This window comes from Dendrobates tinctorius, unplaced genomic scaffold, assembly GCF_039654945.1.
Source record: "Dendrobates tinctorius isolate UK_male_01 unplaced genomic scaffold, ASM3965494v1 ptg000250l, whole genome shotgun sequence".
Taxonomy (NCBI): Eukaryota; Metazoa; Chordata; class Amphibia; order Anura; family Dendrobatidae; genus Dendrobates; species Dendrobates tinctorius.
The window spans coordinates 26,122,019-26,142,272 of NW_027361917.1; the positions used below are offsets into that span (position 1 = coordinate 26,122,019).

Here is a 20,254-nt window from a genome sequence, read left to right on the forward strand (position 1 = left end):
AGTAGTATTAGTAATGTAGAAGACAAAATGTATAACCTGTTCAGCTGATCTACAACAAATTAGGAATTTGTATTTTAGGATTTTTTTATTTTTGACTTTGCATTACAAGTTCTGATTCAGTTAGAGCTTTTGCTCTGGGGCCCTGTGATAGTTATGTACGCCATTGGAATCGCTTCCTCCATTTTGCATAACTCAAGTTTATAAGATATGTGAATGATACCGCCCTTGGTGTGTCCAATAGACTTATGCACCATTACGTCCATTTCCTTTGCCTGTCCACACCTCTGGTGATTGACAGCACTGGCTAGCTTGAGCTTCCTCTATAGGCTGTGCGTGGTCCAGGCAAGCCAAAGTTGTCAATCAACAGGTTGGGGGGAACAGGAGCATGCAAAATGGTGCACAGAGCCTATGGGCCCGAGCCAAGGGTGCACAAATATTCCAAATTAGTATAGTTAAAACTTCAGTTTCTGCAGCACATAGTCAGTGATTTGAACATGAAGGCTGTGTGTACATAAATTGTAAATGTTGCAGTTTTTTCTGCAGGTGTTCTCACCAAAATGCATAATAAATATCTTCCATGTTCATTGCATTTTTTGCTATTTTTTTTAAGCATTTTCCATGTGACTTGCGTACTGTTTTTTGTTCAGTTTTGAAACGGTGATCTTGAATGAGGTTTTCTTTTCTTTTTATTTTTTTTTAAATTTCTTAATACAAAGATTTGATTCTGTGTTTGAAGACACAACTGTGCTTTTGGGCTCCCCATAAAAGCCTATAGAGAAAAACCCCATAGCTCAACAGTGTCTTTAAATGCACAAAGATAATTTGTTTTCATGAACTTATGTTCACTTTGCGTGCAGCAAATGAGAATATGGTCTAAGCGGGTGTGTGGTGTTGTGTTTTTTTTTTTGTTTGTTTTTTTTTTTTAACTGTTCCTCAGAATAAAAAAATCATGTTGACTGTAGGAATAATCATATTTCCCTTAATCAAAACATAAAGTAAAGCAACAATACAGCAGCATTGAGTCTTTTGAAAAGTTGCAGAAATTGTTGTAAAATAAATGTAGTATACATTTATAAAGCACTTACCCATTATGTGGTCTGCAATTCATTTGGATGGCTGCTATGTAATACTTTTTCTTTGGGGTTTGTAAAGTTAGACTTACAACATTACAATGAGGGATAGTTAATGACGTCTGATCAAGGCTACGAAGTCTATCCAACTTGGTTTATGTGTAAATACTTGAAACTGATAACTATTAATAATAAAGATCTATACAGAATTTTTCTTTTGATTGCAGGTAAAGTTCATGAGGTCTATCCCAGGCACAGCCCTTGTGGAGATGGGTGATGAGTTTTCTGTGCAAAGAGCAGTTGCTGCCCTCAATTTGGTGCAGATTTTCGGAAAAGTGGTAAATGTTTGGTAAGACTGATGTAATTATAGAACTTGCATGTATAGTTATTTATCCTTATTGTACCCAGCCTTCAGACTCTTATCTCCATCTCGTCCTTTATAAGCATTTAAGGGGAATCGGTTAGCAGAATTTTACCACCCTCCACCCTCAAAAACTATTTTATATGCGCATGTAGCTTTTTCAAAGGCAAGTTCAGCAATACCTTTACATGAACAAGTCTGTTCCTCCTTTACTGAGAAATCAGTATTTGAATTGATACGCACATTTTACATTAAAATAGTATGGAAACACATTTTGACTCTCCTGTGATAAATCACAGATGAACATCACCTGTGATTGTGTGTGCCCACGTGACATGAATTAGCTAATGAATGATGACTTCACTGTTTTTTTTAAAGCCATATAGTAGGCTGTTCCTTTTGTCACAATGATGAAGACAAAGGAGGGCAAAGTCCTGTCTGAAGACATCAGAACTGCTATTGACAAACACAAGACTACCAAAGGAAATAAGCCCATATCCAAAGACCTTGGTATCCCAGTTTCAGCAGTGTGCAATTTTATTAAAAAGTTTGCCAAGCATGGAACTGTCAAGAACCTCGCTGGACGTGAGGGAAAGAGGATAATTTACAAGCGATGACTTTGAAGAATGATCCTGACCTGAAGGCCAACCTGCAACAGTCTGGGGTTATGGTTTTAACAAGTACCATACGCCACACACAAAACCAAGCGGAGCTTTGAGTTAAGGCCAAGGATGAAACCATTGCTGAAGAAAAGACATAGAAAGGAACGACTATCCTTTGCCAAAGAGTACCTTCATAAACCACATTCCTTCTGAAAAAATGTTCTGTGGACAGATGAAACAAAAATGGAGCGATTTAGCCCTGCAAAGCAACAGTTTGTTTACAGATGGCACAGTTAGGCTAATAAGGAAAAGAACACCCTACCAACAGTTAAGCATGGTGGCGGAATCATAATGCTGTGGCGTTGCTTTGCTGCGTCTGTTACTGGAGGCCTTGACCATATCACAGGAATTAGGTAATCTGAGAATTATCAAGAGATTTTAGAGCGAAATGTGTAAGAAAACTTGATTTGAGTCGAAGATCATGGATCCTGCAGCAACCCAATGAGCCAAAGTACACATCTAAAAGTTCACAGGGATGGTTGAAAGAAAAAATTGACCTTTTTAAATGGCCATCAATGAGTCCTGACCTCAAAACCATTGAAAGTCTTTGGGGTGAGCTGAAATCTCTACCATTGGAAAAAAGAACCATGCAAACTTTCAAAAGCTTAAAAAAACTGCAAAGGAAGAATGGGTGAAAATGCCAGCTGAAAAGTGCAAGAAGCTTATAGATGCTTCAAGAAATGTTTGGAGGCTGTCATCCATGCCAAAGGGTGTGCAACCAAGTATTAATTAGAGGTGCCTTTATTGCTGCACATGCTGTTTATTCTCTGAAATTGCAACATGTAAGTTGAAAGACAACTGAGGGTACAACTGTTACATTTCCATTTATATCTAAGGCCTCGTTCACACGTACCCTTTTTTTCGCAGCGGTATTTTCCGTACGTTTTTGCCGCGAAAACGCGAAAAATAAGCATCCCATGCATTCCTATGGGATTCCGCAAAGCTGTGCTAATGCTGCGGTTTTTACAGCGGCAGAATGGCTTTGCGGCAAAAAACGCAGCATGCTCATTAATTTTGCAGAATCGCGGCGATCCCGCACCCATAGGAATGCATTGTTCTGCTTACTTTCCGCATGTGGCTGTGCACGCCAAGTAAGTAAGCAGTACATTTGCAGATGGTACCCACGGTTCGGAGGAGAGGAGACTGTCCTCTGGGCTTTGGGTACCATATCCCTTTAAAAAAATAGAATTTAAAATAAAAAATATTGTTATTCTCCAGGGCTGTGGAGTCGGTAAGCCTCAGTTGCGACTCCGACTCCTGGATTTTATCAGGCTCCGACTCCGGCTCCGACTCCGACTCCTTCATAAATGGCCAATTCATAACAACAAATTTACTGTTGTAAAATATTAAACATCGTGCTTATTCAGTTTCTCACCATCATATAAGTAATCAGACCACTTAGAGCAAAAACTACATTTATTAGAATACAATTAGAATATAGCAAATAACTTTTATAAACTTTTCTAAACTGTAAGTAAATATGCAATAAACACTTTTATGCAGTTAATAAGAAGAAATCTATAAATTTGTCCTCAGAAAAAGTATTGCCTCTGTCAGATCCTCCTTCATGGATGCCCTCAAATCTGATCTAATTATTTTGAGAGCATAGAACAACCTCTCTACACTAACTTGTGTTGGTGGCAAAGCAGTAACCACTCGGGCAACATCTCTGACAATGTCAGGATACAGAGGAATCGCTTGTTGCACTGTTATTTTTGATGAACGGTTAAATTTCTCAATTTCTTTTAGTGCACATGAAAAATTCTGCTGAAATGTACTGGCTGTATTCCTTGATGGGGATGACTCATCTTCTATGCGGGAATGCTTTGCACGGTCCTTGTGATCCAAATATTTTTCGAAATTAAATTCTTCATCAGTTGATGATGAGGGTGAAGATGTGGCAGGACGACCAAATTCTTCTTGTTCCTCCTGACTGTTTTGCAACCCTTTCATCCTTACTGCTATTTCAAACAGAGCTTCTTTTCCTTAGCTGTTGATCATCTAGAAGAATCCGATGCATTGGGTCTACATAAACAGCTGCCAAAAGAATGTTATTTTGTAATAGTAGCTCCTCTCTCCATTTCATTGATGTAGCAATGCCACTTGCAATTAACCCTCCTCTTTGGGACAGGCGAAACATCAGGTTCTTTCACTCCTTTAAGAAAATACCTGGAGTTAAGTCCTCTGCTTGTAATTTTTTAGTCACTGTAAATGGGTGCTCTAGCAATTTTTCCAGCTCAGTCACCTGATTCCACTGACTTTCATTTAGCGTCAGTTGAGGGTTAGCCATGTCTAAAAGAAAGGTTTTCAGTTCAACCAAGCGCTGAATCATTAAGTAAGTACTGCCCCATCGTGTGGCTTGATCAATAATTGCCCCTTTTCCAGCACGTCTCTTCAAAATTGAGTCAACTTTAGGGGTTCTGGCAACAGTAGCCAATTTTCTCACCTTGCCAATCAGTGCAGCAGCATGTCCTTCTTGCAGACTGTCTCTTATAGCCAGCTGTAACGTATGCACAACACAGCACATGTGATGAATGAAAGAACATATTGACACAGTTTCAACAAGATCATCTAAACTATCATGTTGCTGTTCATCTGAAGCAACTTCAGTTTGCTCCTCAGTTACAATACTGTGTTCCTCTATTTCAAACATTTCTGTGTCTGTGGACCCAGAATGTTCTTCTAGCTGCTGGTCACCATAATTACTCTCATTCATTAGCTTAATAGTACTTATCATATTTGAAGCATTGTCAGTTACGACAGAAAGAACTTGCTCTTTTTTAAGTTCATAGTCTTGCAGAACCTTTTCCACCAAGACCTGGAGAAACTCACTGGTGTGATGAGCTTTGGTGTCTTTTACTGCCAATGTCTTGGTAACTATTTCATTTTTGTCACAAACAAATCGGACATTGATGGCAAAATAGTTCACTCTGTGACGTGTGCAGGCATCCATTTTAAGAAACAGAAAGCGTCCCTTGAGAGTTTTTTTAAGTTCTTCCTTTTGTTTAAAAGCTTCTTCGATTACTAATTTTCTAATACTCTCTCTCTCTCCAGAGAAACACCAAGCTTGCGGGCCATTTCTCCATTCAGACACATAAAAGCTGGTCGTGAAAATAATGAAATAGGCACACTATCCTTTACAACAAGCTCTATGATCTGTTTTTTAAATGTATCTACTGTCATTGTCACAGTAACTTTGTCACTGACAAAATATCTTGCAACTGACGGCTGCAAAGTTCTCTGCTCCTTTGTTTGGCTGAAAGAGCTGGGCACTGGTTCATTGGTTTGGATGCAGTCTTTCTCATCCACTGCTTTCAGTACTTCTGGATGAAAGCGCTGTAAATGTCTCTTTAGATTAGAAGCTCTGGTAGGAGCATTTTTATCTTTGCCTGAATATGCACTCATCTTGGCTTCACAGCATTTATTTTCGTCTGGATCATTTGTCATACACTGACAGACATAATGTTTTCTATCTTGAGTGATGGTGAAATGTTCAAATACAGCTGATTTAATGTGATGCTTCTTTGACATTCTCAGGTTTTTAATTCTGCATTCACAATCCAAATGACAATTGTTTTTCCTAAAAACAATTGTACAAAATTATTGCCAGGTCGTACAACTGATATAGTGGTCAGTAATACTGTTATTATTCCTCATGTACTCACAGTTAACTGATGCAAAGTTTGTTGAAAGGATAATACTTCTTACAGTCTTCCTCTTCTGAGTAGCAGGCAGTTGTGAGATGCTTGGAAGACGCACACCTAGTATGATCTAGTCTAGAGGAGGAGCTTTACTACTAAGAATTTGCAACACATTTTCACTTTCAGTTTCATACATTGTAAGTAGGGGGGTTGGGGCAGCATGAGGTTAACCAAGTATAAGATTAGATAAGGGCAGTGGAGAACAGTGACACACAAGAAGTAAGAAATGTCTCTATCTCCAGCAGAACTGCTTATCACTGTTGTTCATAGTTTGATAGAACATATATATTTGAGTAACATTTATAAAATTCATATGAAAGTTCAATTATGAAATATTAATACATTTTTTTTTTTTAAAGCTGGAGTTGGTACATTTCTACCGACTCCGACTCCAACCAAAACTAACTCCGACTCCGACTCCACAGCCCGGTTATTCTCACCTTCCGACGTCCCGCGCAGCCTTCCCGCCTCTCTCCACGCTCCCGGTCCCAGTAAGCCTTTGCGAGCGATGACGTCCGTTCTCGCGGGATCGCAAAGTCTCGCGGTCATTCGCGCGACGTCATCGCGAATGACCGCGAGACGTCGCAATCCCGTGAGAACGGACGTCATCGCGGTAATTGTCGCAAAGGATTACTGGGATCGGGAGCGTGGAGAGAGGCAGGAAGGCTGCGCGGGACGTCGGACGGTGAGAATAACAATATTTTTTTTTTTATTATTATTATTTTTTACATTCTATCTTTTACTATTGATGCCGCATAGGCAGCCTCAATAATAAAAAGTTGGTCACACTCGTCAAACACTATGTTTGACGAGTGTGACCAACCTGTCAATCAGTTCTCCAAGCGATGCTACAGATCGCTTGGAAAACGCTAGCAATTCTGCAAGGTAATTACACTTGCAAAATGCTAGTTTTTCCGCGGGAAAATCGCGGGAATTTAAAATGCGATTTTCCCGCGGAATGGAATTCCGGAATTCTTGCGGTAATTTCCGCGAGAGTTCCGCTACGTGTGAACCCAGCCTAAAGATGCTGTACAGTCTATGGAAAAAAAATGAAGGGGTGCAATAATGGTGACCAGCACTGTAAATATATCAGCATTGATGTCTTGCTCTTTAGACCCCTGAGCTTTCAGCCGCTTTACGTCTGCACTCGTCCCAACATCTCTGAGAGCTTTCTCTTCATGTGACTGGACACAGAGGGAGTGCACGCTTTCTGATTCTCGAAAGGAAGGAGAAAATGCAGTGGTAGGGATTGGGAGAACTGGTTTAAAATTTATATTAGTTAGTAACAATCTGAAGGCACAATTTCAATATTAAGGCTTAGAACATAATCAAGTGTGGTTCCCCCTGAAAATAGTTTAGAAAAATTAGAAATAAGGCGGAATACTCCAATAACCACTTAGAAACCAAAACAGAAGGGGTATTCAAGCAAGCCACCAAAAATTTGTACACAATATATCAAATTTATTACACAAATGACAACCATATTAAAATGACAATAAAAACTATGCACTTTCTTGCTCTACCTTTTGACTATGGGCATGTGTTTTGGTCTAGTTTACTGATTTCACTCAGCTTTTGGTGCTGTCTGTCCCTCCCTGTCTACCTCCATGTCTCCTTTATATGTTTCCAGTTTTACCTTGGATACATATTTATTTTCATTTTAATATGGTTGTCATTTGTGTACTTGTAAATTTGATATATTGCTGTATACAAATTTTTGTTGGCTTGCTTGTATACTCCTTCTGCTTTGGTTTCTAAAATTATATTGGTGCAGATTTCATAATATATTGGTAAGTTCAATCAATTTCTGTTTGCTCAATAATTAAATAATCTGTTGTGGACACAGAAAAACTTCACTTGGTGTGAAAAAATTTCCATTTCTCATTGGATGGGTGACCAATTTGTAACCATTGGAACTGTATTAAACTGTATTGAAAAGTCGAAAAATAAAAGTAGTAGAACATACTTTATCAAAAATATTACCATGTGGTTTATATATTTTTTTTTTTTTTTTTCCCCCCCTCTCCTCCAGTGTATCAAAACAGTTCTCTGTACTTCCGCTTCACGTGTTTGAGCTTTTTGATGGCACACCCAGTTACACAGAGTTTACAATGAGCAAACTTAATAGATTTACTATCGCCACCCAACCTTCAAAAAATCTAATGCAGCCGCCATCTTGTGTTCTGCGCTACTATAATGTTCCATTGAACACGACAGAAAAGAACTTCCAGAAGGTAAGTCAATTTACAATATGGTGCTCCAAAGTACAGTTCAGTCAAACCCTACAGCATATTTTACACTTCTCCCAACCCACACAGCGTCACAACATTCAGTGTGAATAGGAGTAAAACATCCTTATTGTCCTTATTTAATAACCTTTCTACATGCATATATGCTAATTTTTTTTTTCTTTTTGCAGCTCTGTGAAGAAATGAAAGTTCCACAGTTCATCAAGTATAGAGCATTTGATCCCAGACGTTAGTATAATCCAGTATCACGAATGTTACAGCTACCATAAGAACTAAAAAATAGTTTTGAGACTTAAAATCACCTTTTTCCTCTGTTCTACACCAACTTAAGGCTAGAACTACATTTTGACCCAAAGCAAAAGCCTGTAAAATTGAGGCGGCCAGGTCAGAGTACGAGGAACCACTATGCCATTCACATTCTGTATACAATCCATTCCTTTTCCTCTGCCCCCAAGATAATTAGTATGCCCCAAAGAGGAGACTCTCACCAGATATTTGGACTCCCTCTAGTGAAGTGAAAAGTTTGATTTCAGAAATATCATCCATAGAGATTTTCTCATTACTAATAGGTTCTCTAGTAATTTGTACCAACAAATGACCTTGAATGACTAGTACTACATTTCTTTTAGACCTTTTAGTTTTGACACCTATTAAGGATCCAAGGGGTATGGCCTAAATTGAGATATTGTACATCAAAATTGTGCCATAATTTTGGCATAACCTTGTGGACCAAAGTAAGCCAAATAACAAATGGTTTGAACTTAGTCTGCACAGCGTAAAGATGACCCATATTTATGAAATGGCACGAGACACTGATCTATTTGGTTAGACTGCCCAACTCTCTAAGTTTGTATTAGCGAAAAGTAAGTCCGCTTTTAGGAAATCAACCCTAATATTTCAAGCAAAAAGCTATTCAAATCGGTTGCATTTTGTTAGGAGTCTTTTGCCAGAATTGTAGATTTAGAAATCCCTGATCCAGTACACGGGGGTTACATTCTCTGTAGAATCCTTTCATTTTAGAGATCAGTGGTCTCCTGTGAACAGTCGCAGTTTATATGCCAGATGGCCCTGTCTGTGTCAGGGAATTTGACAAAGTCTAGTGTATGTTCCAAGCTATTACTCAGTATTGTCCTTCCATTAAATTGCTTTTATTTATAATCCTGTTAATGGCTTTTGTTTTCACTGCCTATTGAATCTTACATTCTGTATGTCTTCTACAGCACCATCGAAAAATGGATCCGGTCTCCTTCATTGGAGTACAAAGGCTGAAGCGATGGAAGCACTCATAGTATTAAATCACTACCAAATAAAAGTACCTTGTAAGTGCTTCTATGTCCATAAATGTTCTGCACTGTAGTTACACCAGACCTTCATCGGATACAATGTCTTTGTCTAAAAACACAAGCATGTAAAACTATGAAGCCTCCTCCATACACATAATATCAGCAAGTTCGACTGACAGTGTTATCAGGTCAAGGCAACAGTTCAATGTGTACAGGGGCCTTGAGCAATCCTTTTGTTCTCATTGATATAAGCCAGTACCAGACATGTCTTGCAGCAGCGCTCTCATAAAAAACACACCAACATTCGGCAGAGTGAGCGCCCTTGTGTATGAGAGAGACTATCAACTGAACCATCATCTGGCCGACAGCCTTTAATATTTGTGGCCCAGTGAAAAGCAAAGTTAAAGGGACTCTGTCAGCACAGAATGACTGTTAAACGAATTACAGGCGCTCGGTACATCATGGCTGGGCCAGACCCTTAAAGAAGTTGTCCGCTACTTGGACAACTTCTTTTCATACCCAACGTTTGTCCCTGATTTAAAAAAGAAAAAAAGAGATTATACTCCTCTCCTGGTGATAATGCTGTTCCCGCGGTGTCGGCACTTGCTTTCCCTGAGGCTCCCTAGCTGCTGTTGACACGTGACTCCAGTGCCCAATTAGCGCTTGCGTCGTTGTCCCTGCTGCCTGTTAAATTTAACATGAAGTAAGAACAGCTGCAGCCTTGACTTCCTCTTGTTCGATTTGTCCAATGGCAGGGACAGTGACGCCAGCGATGATTGGGTCACATGTCACAACAACCGCACGATAGCCCCAGGACTGTGAGTGTTGGCACTGCTGGAAGGGCATCAGTTCGGGAGGTGAGGATGATTTTTTTTTTTTTTTTTCTTTCATTTTATCGGGGCCAAACATTAAGATCAAGAAGTGTACAACCCCTTCAAAGCACTTTCCTACCTGCTTGTTTTCCCCCTTTTTTTTCTACTCCCCTCTTTGATTAACTGCTGTGGCTTCATAATCAGAAAAGGGCATATATAGATGGGAGAATAAGCAGATGTGAAGGTGTAATTAAATGTTTGACCACGTCACAATGCACCAAGCATACTTGGTTTGAACAGTCATTCTGTACTAATAGACTCCCATTTAAAAGGGTTCTCTTATACAGAGTATATGCATGTAATAGAGGTGGGTGGGCACCTGCTTTGTTTTGGTGGAATATGCATTACCCACAAAAAATATTTTTATGCATTTCTCTATGGAGCGTGATAAAGCAATTCTCTTTGTGGGCCATGTTATTATTTCACTTCCAGTTCTTCCAGTAGGGGATTTTATTTTGCAGTGAGTAAACAGTGTGCTATCTTTTCCTCATTGCACAGTACTTTGTGTACAAGCTAAGATTAATACATTCTGGTCAGTGAGAACTGCAGTAATGTCCTTTTTTGAATGACGCAGAAAAAAATCATAATTTAATATACAAGATATGTTATCTGTTACAAAAGTCTGTTAACAGACTAAAAATCAATATACCTGTATTCCTGGAGAGAGTACACCTGAAAATGATCAGACTGCATGGGTGCTTGTAGTCTGTAACATGGAGATACATTGTTGTGTAGTTCTGCTTTAATATATAGATAGATATTAAAAAAAAGTTGGTGATCCAAGAAGCAAAGAAAGATGTGAACTATATACAGAATAATAATAGTGATGGAATGGTCTAGTGCACACCACTGTTACTAGGCTGTGATGAAGGTTACTTGCATGGATACAGACACTATTTCTCGTTCGCCTTATTGGGGGACACAGAGACCATGGGTGTATGCTGCTGCCACTAGGAGGCTGACACTATGCACAAAAAAAGGTTAGCTCCTCCTCCGCAGTGTACACCCCACCGACCGGCAGGAAGTTCCTCAGTTTAGCTTAGTGTCAGTAGGAGGTGGACATGGGTCTTTGATTAGACCCATATCTACCTCGATGTGCGTCGTTTCTTTTCAGGTTTTTCCGGAGGGATACAGTGTGAATAGTCACATCTGTAGTCCCACAAAGAGACTATGAGTATGGCGTGTACTGCCACCCCGTATCCTCATAAGTCTACAGCAGGACCAAGACCCCTAACATGGATGTGGCGTTCCAGATGGTCCTCGCTCCCCGTCTCCCACCCACTCGCCTACCAGAGCGGTCGGTCGGTTGAGGCGCAGGATACTCTCCTTGAAACAGTACGCTGGATGAAACGGATCAGGAGGGTAAGTATGAGACCTGAGTCCCATTCTCCCCTGCGGGTTCCACGCCAGGCCACTCCATGGATTCTTCGGCAGCGGTCGCTGTGACAGTGCTGCGACGCCTCCAGGCGGCCGCTGCAGCTATTTAGGCCCTGGCTGGTTATCGGACAGCTCTTCCCCCCCCCCCCCCTCTGCCGGGTCCTAGCTGTCCTCAGTAGCAGCCACCGCGGCGTTTCTGCGACGCCTCCGCGCCGCCCTGTGCTGACAGGCGGCCGCCTCTTCTAATCCAGGCCCCGGCTTCATCTGGGGCCTTGTCCGGCGTCGCGGCCACGCCCCCCTTCTCCATTCTCGGGCGGGCTTCCCTCCCGCCCGCTCTAAGCCCGCCCACGGCCTTCTCCCCTCAGGTTGAGCGTCCCGGAGGCGGCGCCGTCCCTCCCACCCTACCATCTTAGCGGGCGGCACCATTTTTATCATCGGCGCTTAGCCCCGCCTACCTCCCTCCTCTGCATCTGCAGGAAAGCGCGCGCTTCCTGCTCGGCTCCTCTCTGGCTGCCGCCATTTTCGCAGCCTGTCAGCCGGACGCTGTTCCCTCAGCCGTGCCCCTGCAAGCCGGACGAACCGTGCATCTCCATTTATTGGAAGCTGTGATAGGACACCGGACCGTGAGTAGCTCTGCATACTGCAGATTGACACCCTCCTCTGCCTCCTGTCCCCCAACCTTCCGGCAAGGCTTCAGTGACTGTCCGTCAGTATGTCTAATTCTAAGTCTGACCGCACTCGTCCCCCTGCCTCCTCTGGCACCTTAGTCAAGTACTTTGCGTGCTCTTCTTGCAATCGCAAACTTCCCTCAGGTCAGTCCACTTCCCTCTGCCTGGACTGTACCAATCCAATCCAGTCCGACGCCGCTCAGGAGCCATCCATAGCCCCAGTGGTGAGTGAGCCCCCCATGCCGGGCTGGGCCTCCTCTCTATCACAGTCAGTGGCAGACCTCACCAAGGTGTCTCAGTCCCTAGTAGCCGTTCTGGACAAGTTGCCCTTGGGAGCTTCGGCGGGACCCAGCACGTCTCAGGACGTCCCATCTGAGCCAGCCAGCGGCAGTCGCAAGAGGCCCAGGCAGGACCTCCAGGCGGAATCGTCCCCTCGTCCTACCTCACCCCATAGTCCCCAGCAGTCTCCCTCTCGGGCCTCCTCTCCCGAGTCAGGCGAAGCGCTTTCGGAATCGGAAGGGGTCTTAGAGCTGGATTCGGACCAGGATGCGAACATGAAGGTTACGGTGCAAAACCTCATTGCCGCGATTCACCATACCTTTGACATCGCTGACGCCCCTGCGAAATCCTCAGATCAGGAGGTTTCGTTCAGACGGGCGGAAACACCATGCAGGGTGTTTCCCTTCCATTCTGAGTTTGGAAAGATTTTTACAAAGGAGAGAGCAGATCCGACCAGACGCTTTCAAAGAGGAAAGCGTCTCGGCGTACTGTACCCGTTTGCTAAGGAGCTCACGGACAACTGGGCCGCTTCTCCCTCGGTGGACCCTCCCGTGTCCAGACTTTCTAATAATACGGTCCTTCCGCTGTCAGGTGTGGCGTCTCTAAAAGATTCTAATGATAGGATCATAGAATCTCTAGCAAAATCTGCCTTCGAAGCGGCATCCGCAGCGGTATGTCCAGTCTTTGCTTCTTCTTGGGCAGCAAAGGCCATATCCACTTGGGCAGACGACCTTCGGCAGGGCATTCTGGATAAGGCACGACCAGAGCATTTGGCCGATATCGCCAATCAGATTTCCCATGCGGGGGATTATCTGCTTTCTGCCTCCCTGGATGCCGCATCTTGCGCAGTTCAGGCGTCAAGTAACATCGTGGCAATCCGACGTACAATTTGGCTCAAGGCCTGGCAGGCGGACTTGTCCTCTAAAAAGTCTCTGACCAATCTGCCTTTTCAGGGAGTGCGTCTCTTCGGATCACAATTGGATCAGATTATTAAGGACGCTACCGGAGGTACGAGTTCTCTTCTCCCCTCCAAGCCTCGCAGACCTCCTCCAAGGCGTCAGTTTCGTCCCTTTCGGACTTTCCGCCGTTTCAATACGGCGGAAAACCCTTCCAACCAGCAAAGGCCACAGGCACGTCAGGAAAGAAAGAAGGTTTCCTTCAGGCCCACTCCGTCCTGGCGGTCCCACTCTTCCCAGGGAAGACCGTCCAGATCTAGATCTGGACGGTCTACATCCGCATGACTACCATCGGTCTCCCGTGGGTCCCTTCCAATTGGGAGGTCGACTTCTTTTCTTCAGCGACGTCTGGCTCGCCTCAGTAGAGGACGCTTGGGTCAGAGAGGTGGTATCAACAGGATACAAAATAGAGTTCATTTCTCTTCCACGGGATCGCTTCTTCCAATCCCGTCCGCCGAGGGATCCGGCCTTGGTCCCGGGGTTCTGTTCGGCCATCGCCTCTCTTCTCAGTTCCGGGGTGATTGTGCCTGTTCCCGAATCGGAACGCTTCACAGGGTTTTATTCAAATCTGTTTGTGGTGCCGAAAAAGGACGGGGCAGTTCGGCCCATTTTGGATCTCAAGTTACTCAACAAGAGAGTTCGCCTTCGCCATTTCCGGATGGAGTCTGTACGCTCGGTAATTGCTTCCATGGAGGAGCAGGAATTCATGGGTTCCATAGACATCCAAGATGCCTATCTACATGTGCCCATATTTCCCGGACATCAGAAGTTCCTGCGGTTTGCGATTCACCACGAACATTACCAGTTCGTTGCGCTTCCTTTCGGGCTCGCCACCGCTCCCAGAGTCTTCACGAAGATTATGGCGGCGTTGATGGCCTTGTTGAGAATCAGAGGTCTCGTTCTTTTTCCGTACCTCGACGATATCCTGATCAAGGCTCCCTCCTTTCAACAGGCCCGCCTAAGTGTGGCGATCGTTCTAGACACCCTGTCCAGTTTTGGGTGGATCGTCAACCGGAAAAAGTCCTGTCTGGTCCCTACTCAACGCCTTGTGTTTCTGGGCCTTCTGTTCGACACTCGTCGGTCAAGGGTATTTCTCCCACAAGACAAGATCCTTTCCCTGCAGCAGGGCGTGCGATCATTACAGATCACACGATTTCCATCCCTCAGGACAGCCATGAGGGTCCTGGGGAAGATGGTGGCGGCGATAGAGGCAGTTCCCTTTGCCCAATTTCACGCCAGGCCACTCCAGCAGGCCATTTTGTCCAGGTGGAACAGGTAGGCTCTGTCTCTGGATCGTCCGGTTCGCCTTTCATGCCGGATCAAGCGGTCTCTCAACTGGTGGTTGACGTCTCCCCTCATTCTCTTGGGGCGGTCTTTTCTTCCCGTTCACTGGCAGATTGTCACTACGGACGCCAGCCTCATCGGCTGGGGTGCAGTGTTCCGCAATCACACTGTTCAGGGTCGATGGTCGACTCAGGAATCAGCTCTGCAGATCAATGTTCTAGAGATACGAGCGATCCATCTAGCTCTCGTCCACTGGGAAAGGCGCCTCAAGGGCCTGCCTGTCAGGATTCAGACAGACAATGCCACAGCGGTGGCGTATATCAACCGCCAAGGGGGGACACGGAGTGTCTCAGCTCTGGCGGAAGTGTCCAGAATTCTTCAATGGGCAGAGACCTTTGTTCCAACGATTTCCGCGGTTCACATTCCCGGCGTGGACAACTGGGCCGCCGATTTCCTCAGCCGCGAGGGTCTCGCGGCAGGGGAATGGTCCCTACATCCGGAGGTGTTTCATCTGCTCTGCCGTCGGTGGGGAACTCCGGATGTAGACCTCATGGCATCTCGCCTCAACAGGAAAGTCCCACAATTCGTGTCCAGGTCTCGGGACCCTCTGGCAGTGGGCGCCGACGCTCTGGCCGTCCCTTGGTCACAGTTCGAGCTCCCCTACCTGTTCCCTCCTCTGCCTCTTCTTCCCAAGTTGTTGAAGAAAATCAAAGCAGAGGGGATTCCAGTCATCCTCATCGCCCCGAATTGGCCCAGAAGGTCTTGGTTCGCGGACATTGTCAACCTTCTCGCGGACGCTCCCTGGAAGCTTCCCGACAGGGCAGATCTGTTGTCTCAAGGCCCGATTTGCCACCCCAATTCTCGGTCGCTCAATTTAACGGCGTGGCTGTTGAGACCGAGGTTTTGAGACGGGCAGGATTCTCTGATCGGGTGATTCATACCATGATCCACGCCAGAAAGCCTTCTTCTTCGAAGATCTATTACCGTACTTGGAAAGCCTATTTCTCCTGGTGTGAGACCAATGACATCGCGCCCTTGGTTTTTTCGCTCCCTTCTATTCTGGCGTTTCTGCAGGCAGGGCTGGATGCGGGGCTTGCTCTCAGTTCCTTGAAGGGTCAAGTTTCGGCACTGTCCATTTTATTTCAGAAAACGCTGGCCTCCCGGCCCCAGGTCAAAACCTTCCTCCAGGGTGTGGCTCACACGGTTCCTCCGTACTCAGCGCCCGTGGATCCTTGGGATCTTAATTTGGTTCTTCAGGTTCTGCAGGGTCCTCCTTTTGAACCTCTCAGGGACGTTTCCCTTTCCCTCCTTTCTTGGAAAGTGGCCTTTCTGGTGGCCATTACCTCCATCCGGCGCGTGTCGGAATTAGCAGCACTTTCTTGCCGCTCTCCTTTTTTGGTCCTTCATCAGGACAAGGTAGTTCTGCGGCCTCCGCCCTCTTTTCTTCCGAAGGTGGTATCTTCGTTTCACCTCAATGAGGACATTGTTCTGCCATCCTTCTGCCCGAGCCCAGCTCACCCTCGGGAGCGGTCCTTGAACAAGCTGGACCTAGTCAGGGCATTGAGAGTCTATCTAGCCCGGACGACTTCCTTGCGGAAGTCAGACTCTCTGTTCATCATTCCTGATGGGGCGAGGAAAGGTCACCCAGCCTCAAAGGCCACTATTGCGCGCTGGATCAGATCGGCAATTTTGGAGGCATACCGGGTCAAGCATCGAGTGGCCCCTCCAGGGATCAGAGCGCACTCTACCCGAGCGGTGGGTGCCTCCTGGGCGGTGCGCCACAGAGCTTCCGCGCTGCAGCTTTGCAAGGCTGCAACGTGGTCATAGGTTCACACCTTTGTGAAATTCTACAGGGTCCACACCTACGCTTCGGCGGACGCCAGCCTAGGTAGAAGGATTCTGCAGGCTGCGGTGGCGAGTCCACTGGCCTGATGGAAGTTTGTTTCCCACCCCAGGGACTGCTTTGGGACGTCCCATGGTCTCTGTGTCCCCCAATAAGGCGAACGAGAAAACAGGATTTTTTTGGGTTGCTTACCGTAAAATCTTTTTCTCGGAGCCTTCATTGGGGGACACAGCACCCTCCCATGTTCTACAACTCCTGTTCTTATGTTTGTCGGTTTGTTACAGTTGTTTGTTCTGTTTTCAATCTATTCTGTTACTTCTCCTACTGCTTTCTCACTAACTGAGGAACTTCCTGCCGGTCGGTGGGGTGTACACTGCGGAGGAGGAGCTAACCTTTTTTTGTGCATAGTGTCAGCCTCCTAGTGGCAGCAGCATACACCCATGGTCTCTGTGTCCCCCAATGAAGGCTCCGAGAAACAGATTTTACGGTAAGCAACCCAAAAAATCCTGTTTTCTTACCCAAGTTCATTGGAGGGGTGAACTTGGTATAACAATGGTATTATCTCTTTAGGCTGAATTAATGCTTTTCTAATAATTTATAGTCCTCACCACCAGTGAGTGCTTGTATCATGACGGAGAAAGTTAATTTGCAACAGCCATACTGTGAAGAATGATCTCCTCCTCTACTCAGCTATCTGCTGGCAAGAATTAAAACTACAGATTTATACTGTGTACCTTGGGATTGGTATAGAACGGTGGTTCCCAAACTCCAGTCCTCACGGACCCCAACAGGTCATGTTTTCAGGATTTCCATAGTGTTACACATGTGAGAGAATTCCTGATGCCTTGATGATACTTCCATCACCTGTGAAATACTAAGGAAATCCTGAAAACATGACCTGTTGGGGTCCGTGAGGACTGGAGCTTGGGAACCACTGGTATAGATGGAGGAATAGTTACTAGTGATGGGCAAGTAGCATCGTTGCTCGGGTGATCTGAGTATTTTGGAGTGCTCTGTGATTTATTCTTCGTTGTCGCAGCTGCATGATTTGCGACTTGTAGACAGGCTGAATACATGTGGGAATTCCCTAACAAACAGTCATTCCTCACATGTATTCAGGCTGTCTAGCAGCCGCAAATCATGCAGCTGAGACGACGAAAACGAAATCTCTGAGCACATTCAAATACTCGGAGACCACCCAAGCAACGAGTATACTCACTCATCACTACTAGTTAAACCTGATGATATGAGGCTCAAAACAGCCGAGCATTGCAATATATTTTCTCATGTAAGTCTCTTGGCAGAGCTGATGAACAATAAAACACCCATCGCTATATTTGTATGTAAGCCGAACCACATCCTCCATGTGGAGAGGTAAAATAACGCTCTGGAAATATCAGTTAAGGTACTGACTTTAGTGACGAGATAAAGTCAGAAATGTAACTGCACATCTGCATCGAGGATTGTGTCTGAGTACAAATTAAAATCTCCACTAGACGCTATACTTTGAATGGATTCACACGTTTTTTGACAAAACAATGCCGAAATGGATATTAATAGCAATGTGGGGAAATGCTGTTCAGTTGCAAAACCGTACAGGTGATCAAACAGCTCTGCTGCAAACTCTATGGCAGTGTGGTTTCAACACATCGGCTCCAGCGTGTGAACCCAGCATTCGCAAAAGCAAGTGTGCAAGCTTGTTGTGTGCAGGAAAATTCTTTTAATTTCATTCTGCATTCGGTTTTGAAACTCTTAAAAATAGTTAAGCAGCTTTAATGCACACAGAATGTGGATTCCCTTTTTTTGTTTTTTTGCGGATTCTGAAGCAGCAGTTGTTTTTAAAAGGCAAAATTAGAATTAAAAGGCAAAATTAGAAATCCACTATACCTGCAGTTTTTTTTTTATATACAAATATACAAGTTGGGCCATGTATATGGATACACCTAAATAAAATGGGAATGGTTGGTGATATCAACTTCCTGTTTGTGGCACATTAGTATATGGGAGGGGGGAAACTTTTCAAGATGGGTGGTGGCCCACCCAGGTGTATCCATATACCGTATATACTTGAGTATAAGCCGACCCCCTAATTTTGCCACAAAAACTGGGAAAACTTATTGACTTGAGCATAAGCCTAGGGTGGAAAATGCACCAGCTACTGGTGAATTTAAAAAATAAAAATAGATGCCAATAAAAGTAAAATTAATTGAGACATCAGTAGGTTAAATGTTTTTGAATATCCATATTGAATCAGGAGCCCCACATAATGTTCCATACAGTTCATGATGGCCCCATAAGATGCTCCATACAAAATACACCCCATATAATGCTGCACAAAGGTTATTAATGGCCCCATAAGATGCTCCATAGAATAATATGCCCCATATGCTGCTCCATATGCTGCTCCATAAAGGTTTTGGCCCCATAAGATGCTCCATAGATTATTCCTCCATAAGATGCTCCATAGATTATTCCCCCATATGCTGCCCCCATAAGATGCTCCATAGATTATTCCCCCATATGCTGCCCCCATAAGATGCTCCATAGATTATTCCTCCATATACTGCCCCCATAAGATGCTCCATACATTATTCCCCCATATGCTGCCCCCATAAGATGCTCCATAAATTATTCCCCCATATGCTGCCCCAGTAAGATGCTCCATAGATTATGGCCCCATATGCTGCCGCTGCTGCATTTAAAAATAAAAAAATCACATACTCACCTCTCCGTCGCTGGGGGCCAGGTGCCGGTGTCACTGCTGGCACCTGAGATATTCACCTGTCCTGCGTCCATGGCTGCTTGCTGCTGTCTGGCATGTTATCTGTCAGTGACGTTCAGACTGCAGGGGGCGCGGCACGCACTAACCACGTCACCGCGCCCTCTGCTGTCTGAATGTCACTGACAGATGACGTGCCAGACAGCAGCAAGCAGCCATGGACGCAGGACAGGTGAGTATCGCTATACTTGCCCGTCCTGGCGCTGTCTCTTCAGCCCCCCGCTTCTCCGCAATCTCCGTTCCTGCCTTCAGCAGTCATGTTGTACCGCGCATTAAAACTCATGAATATGCGCATATTCATGAGTTTAATGAGCGGTACCATGTGACCGCTGAAGGAAGGAATGGAGATCGCGGAGAAGCTGGGGGCTGAAGAGACAGTGCCAGGATGGGTAAGTATGACCTCACACCCCCGCCCCCCCCTCTCCCTCTGACCCCCTGGTGTATATGACTCGAATATAAGCAGAGGGGGGGACTTTCAGCCCAAAAAAATGGGCTGAAAATTTCGGCTTATATACGGTAAATTGCCGACCCTGTATACTCACGTGTGTGATACCCCAACCGATCGCTTCATTCTGGCATGAAACAACGTGATCATGGGTTGCACTGTGGGCCCTGATATTTTTAATGCAATAATGCTCATTCCATATACACTTGAAGAGATTGTTGAAGGTTAGAAAATTTTTTTTTTTTTTTTTTTTTTTTTTTTTAAACCTTAGATTTTCTCTTCCACCATTCTATCCTGCAGGTGACAAAAACAGACTTCTTTCAATCATTAAAATCCCTTGTGTCGTTTTTCACACTTTTATGTTAAATTTTTACACATGTAAAGTGTAACTTTACCATAGAGTCAAGTCACAGAATTCTCGAGTA

The 20,254-nt window shown here is 44.6% G+C and overlaps 1 protein-coding gene across 16 annotated transcripts in view; it reads left to right on the top strand.

The window, feature by feature from the left end:
* Positions 1-20,254, top strand: part of LOC141063498 (heterogeneous nuclear ribonucleoprotein L-like) — a 187,943-nt gene that overhangs the window by 163,284 nt on the left and 4,405 nt on the right. For all 16 annotated transcript variants that reach the window (XM_073557582.1, XM_073557574.1, XM_073557570.1 and 13 more), the window contains 4 exons: positions 1,298-1,419; positions 7,827-8,028; positions 8,214-8,271; positions 9,264-9,362. In XM_073557582.1, coding sequence (XP_073413683.1) covers positions 1,298-1,419; positions 7,827-8,028; positions 8,214-8,271; positions 9,264-9,362 — 481 coding nt within the window. The remainder of the gene's footprint in view (positions 1-1,297; positions 1,420-7,826; positions 8,029-8,213; positions 8,272-9,263; positions 9,363-20,254) is intronic.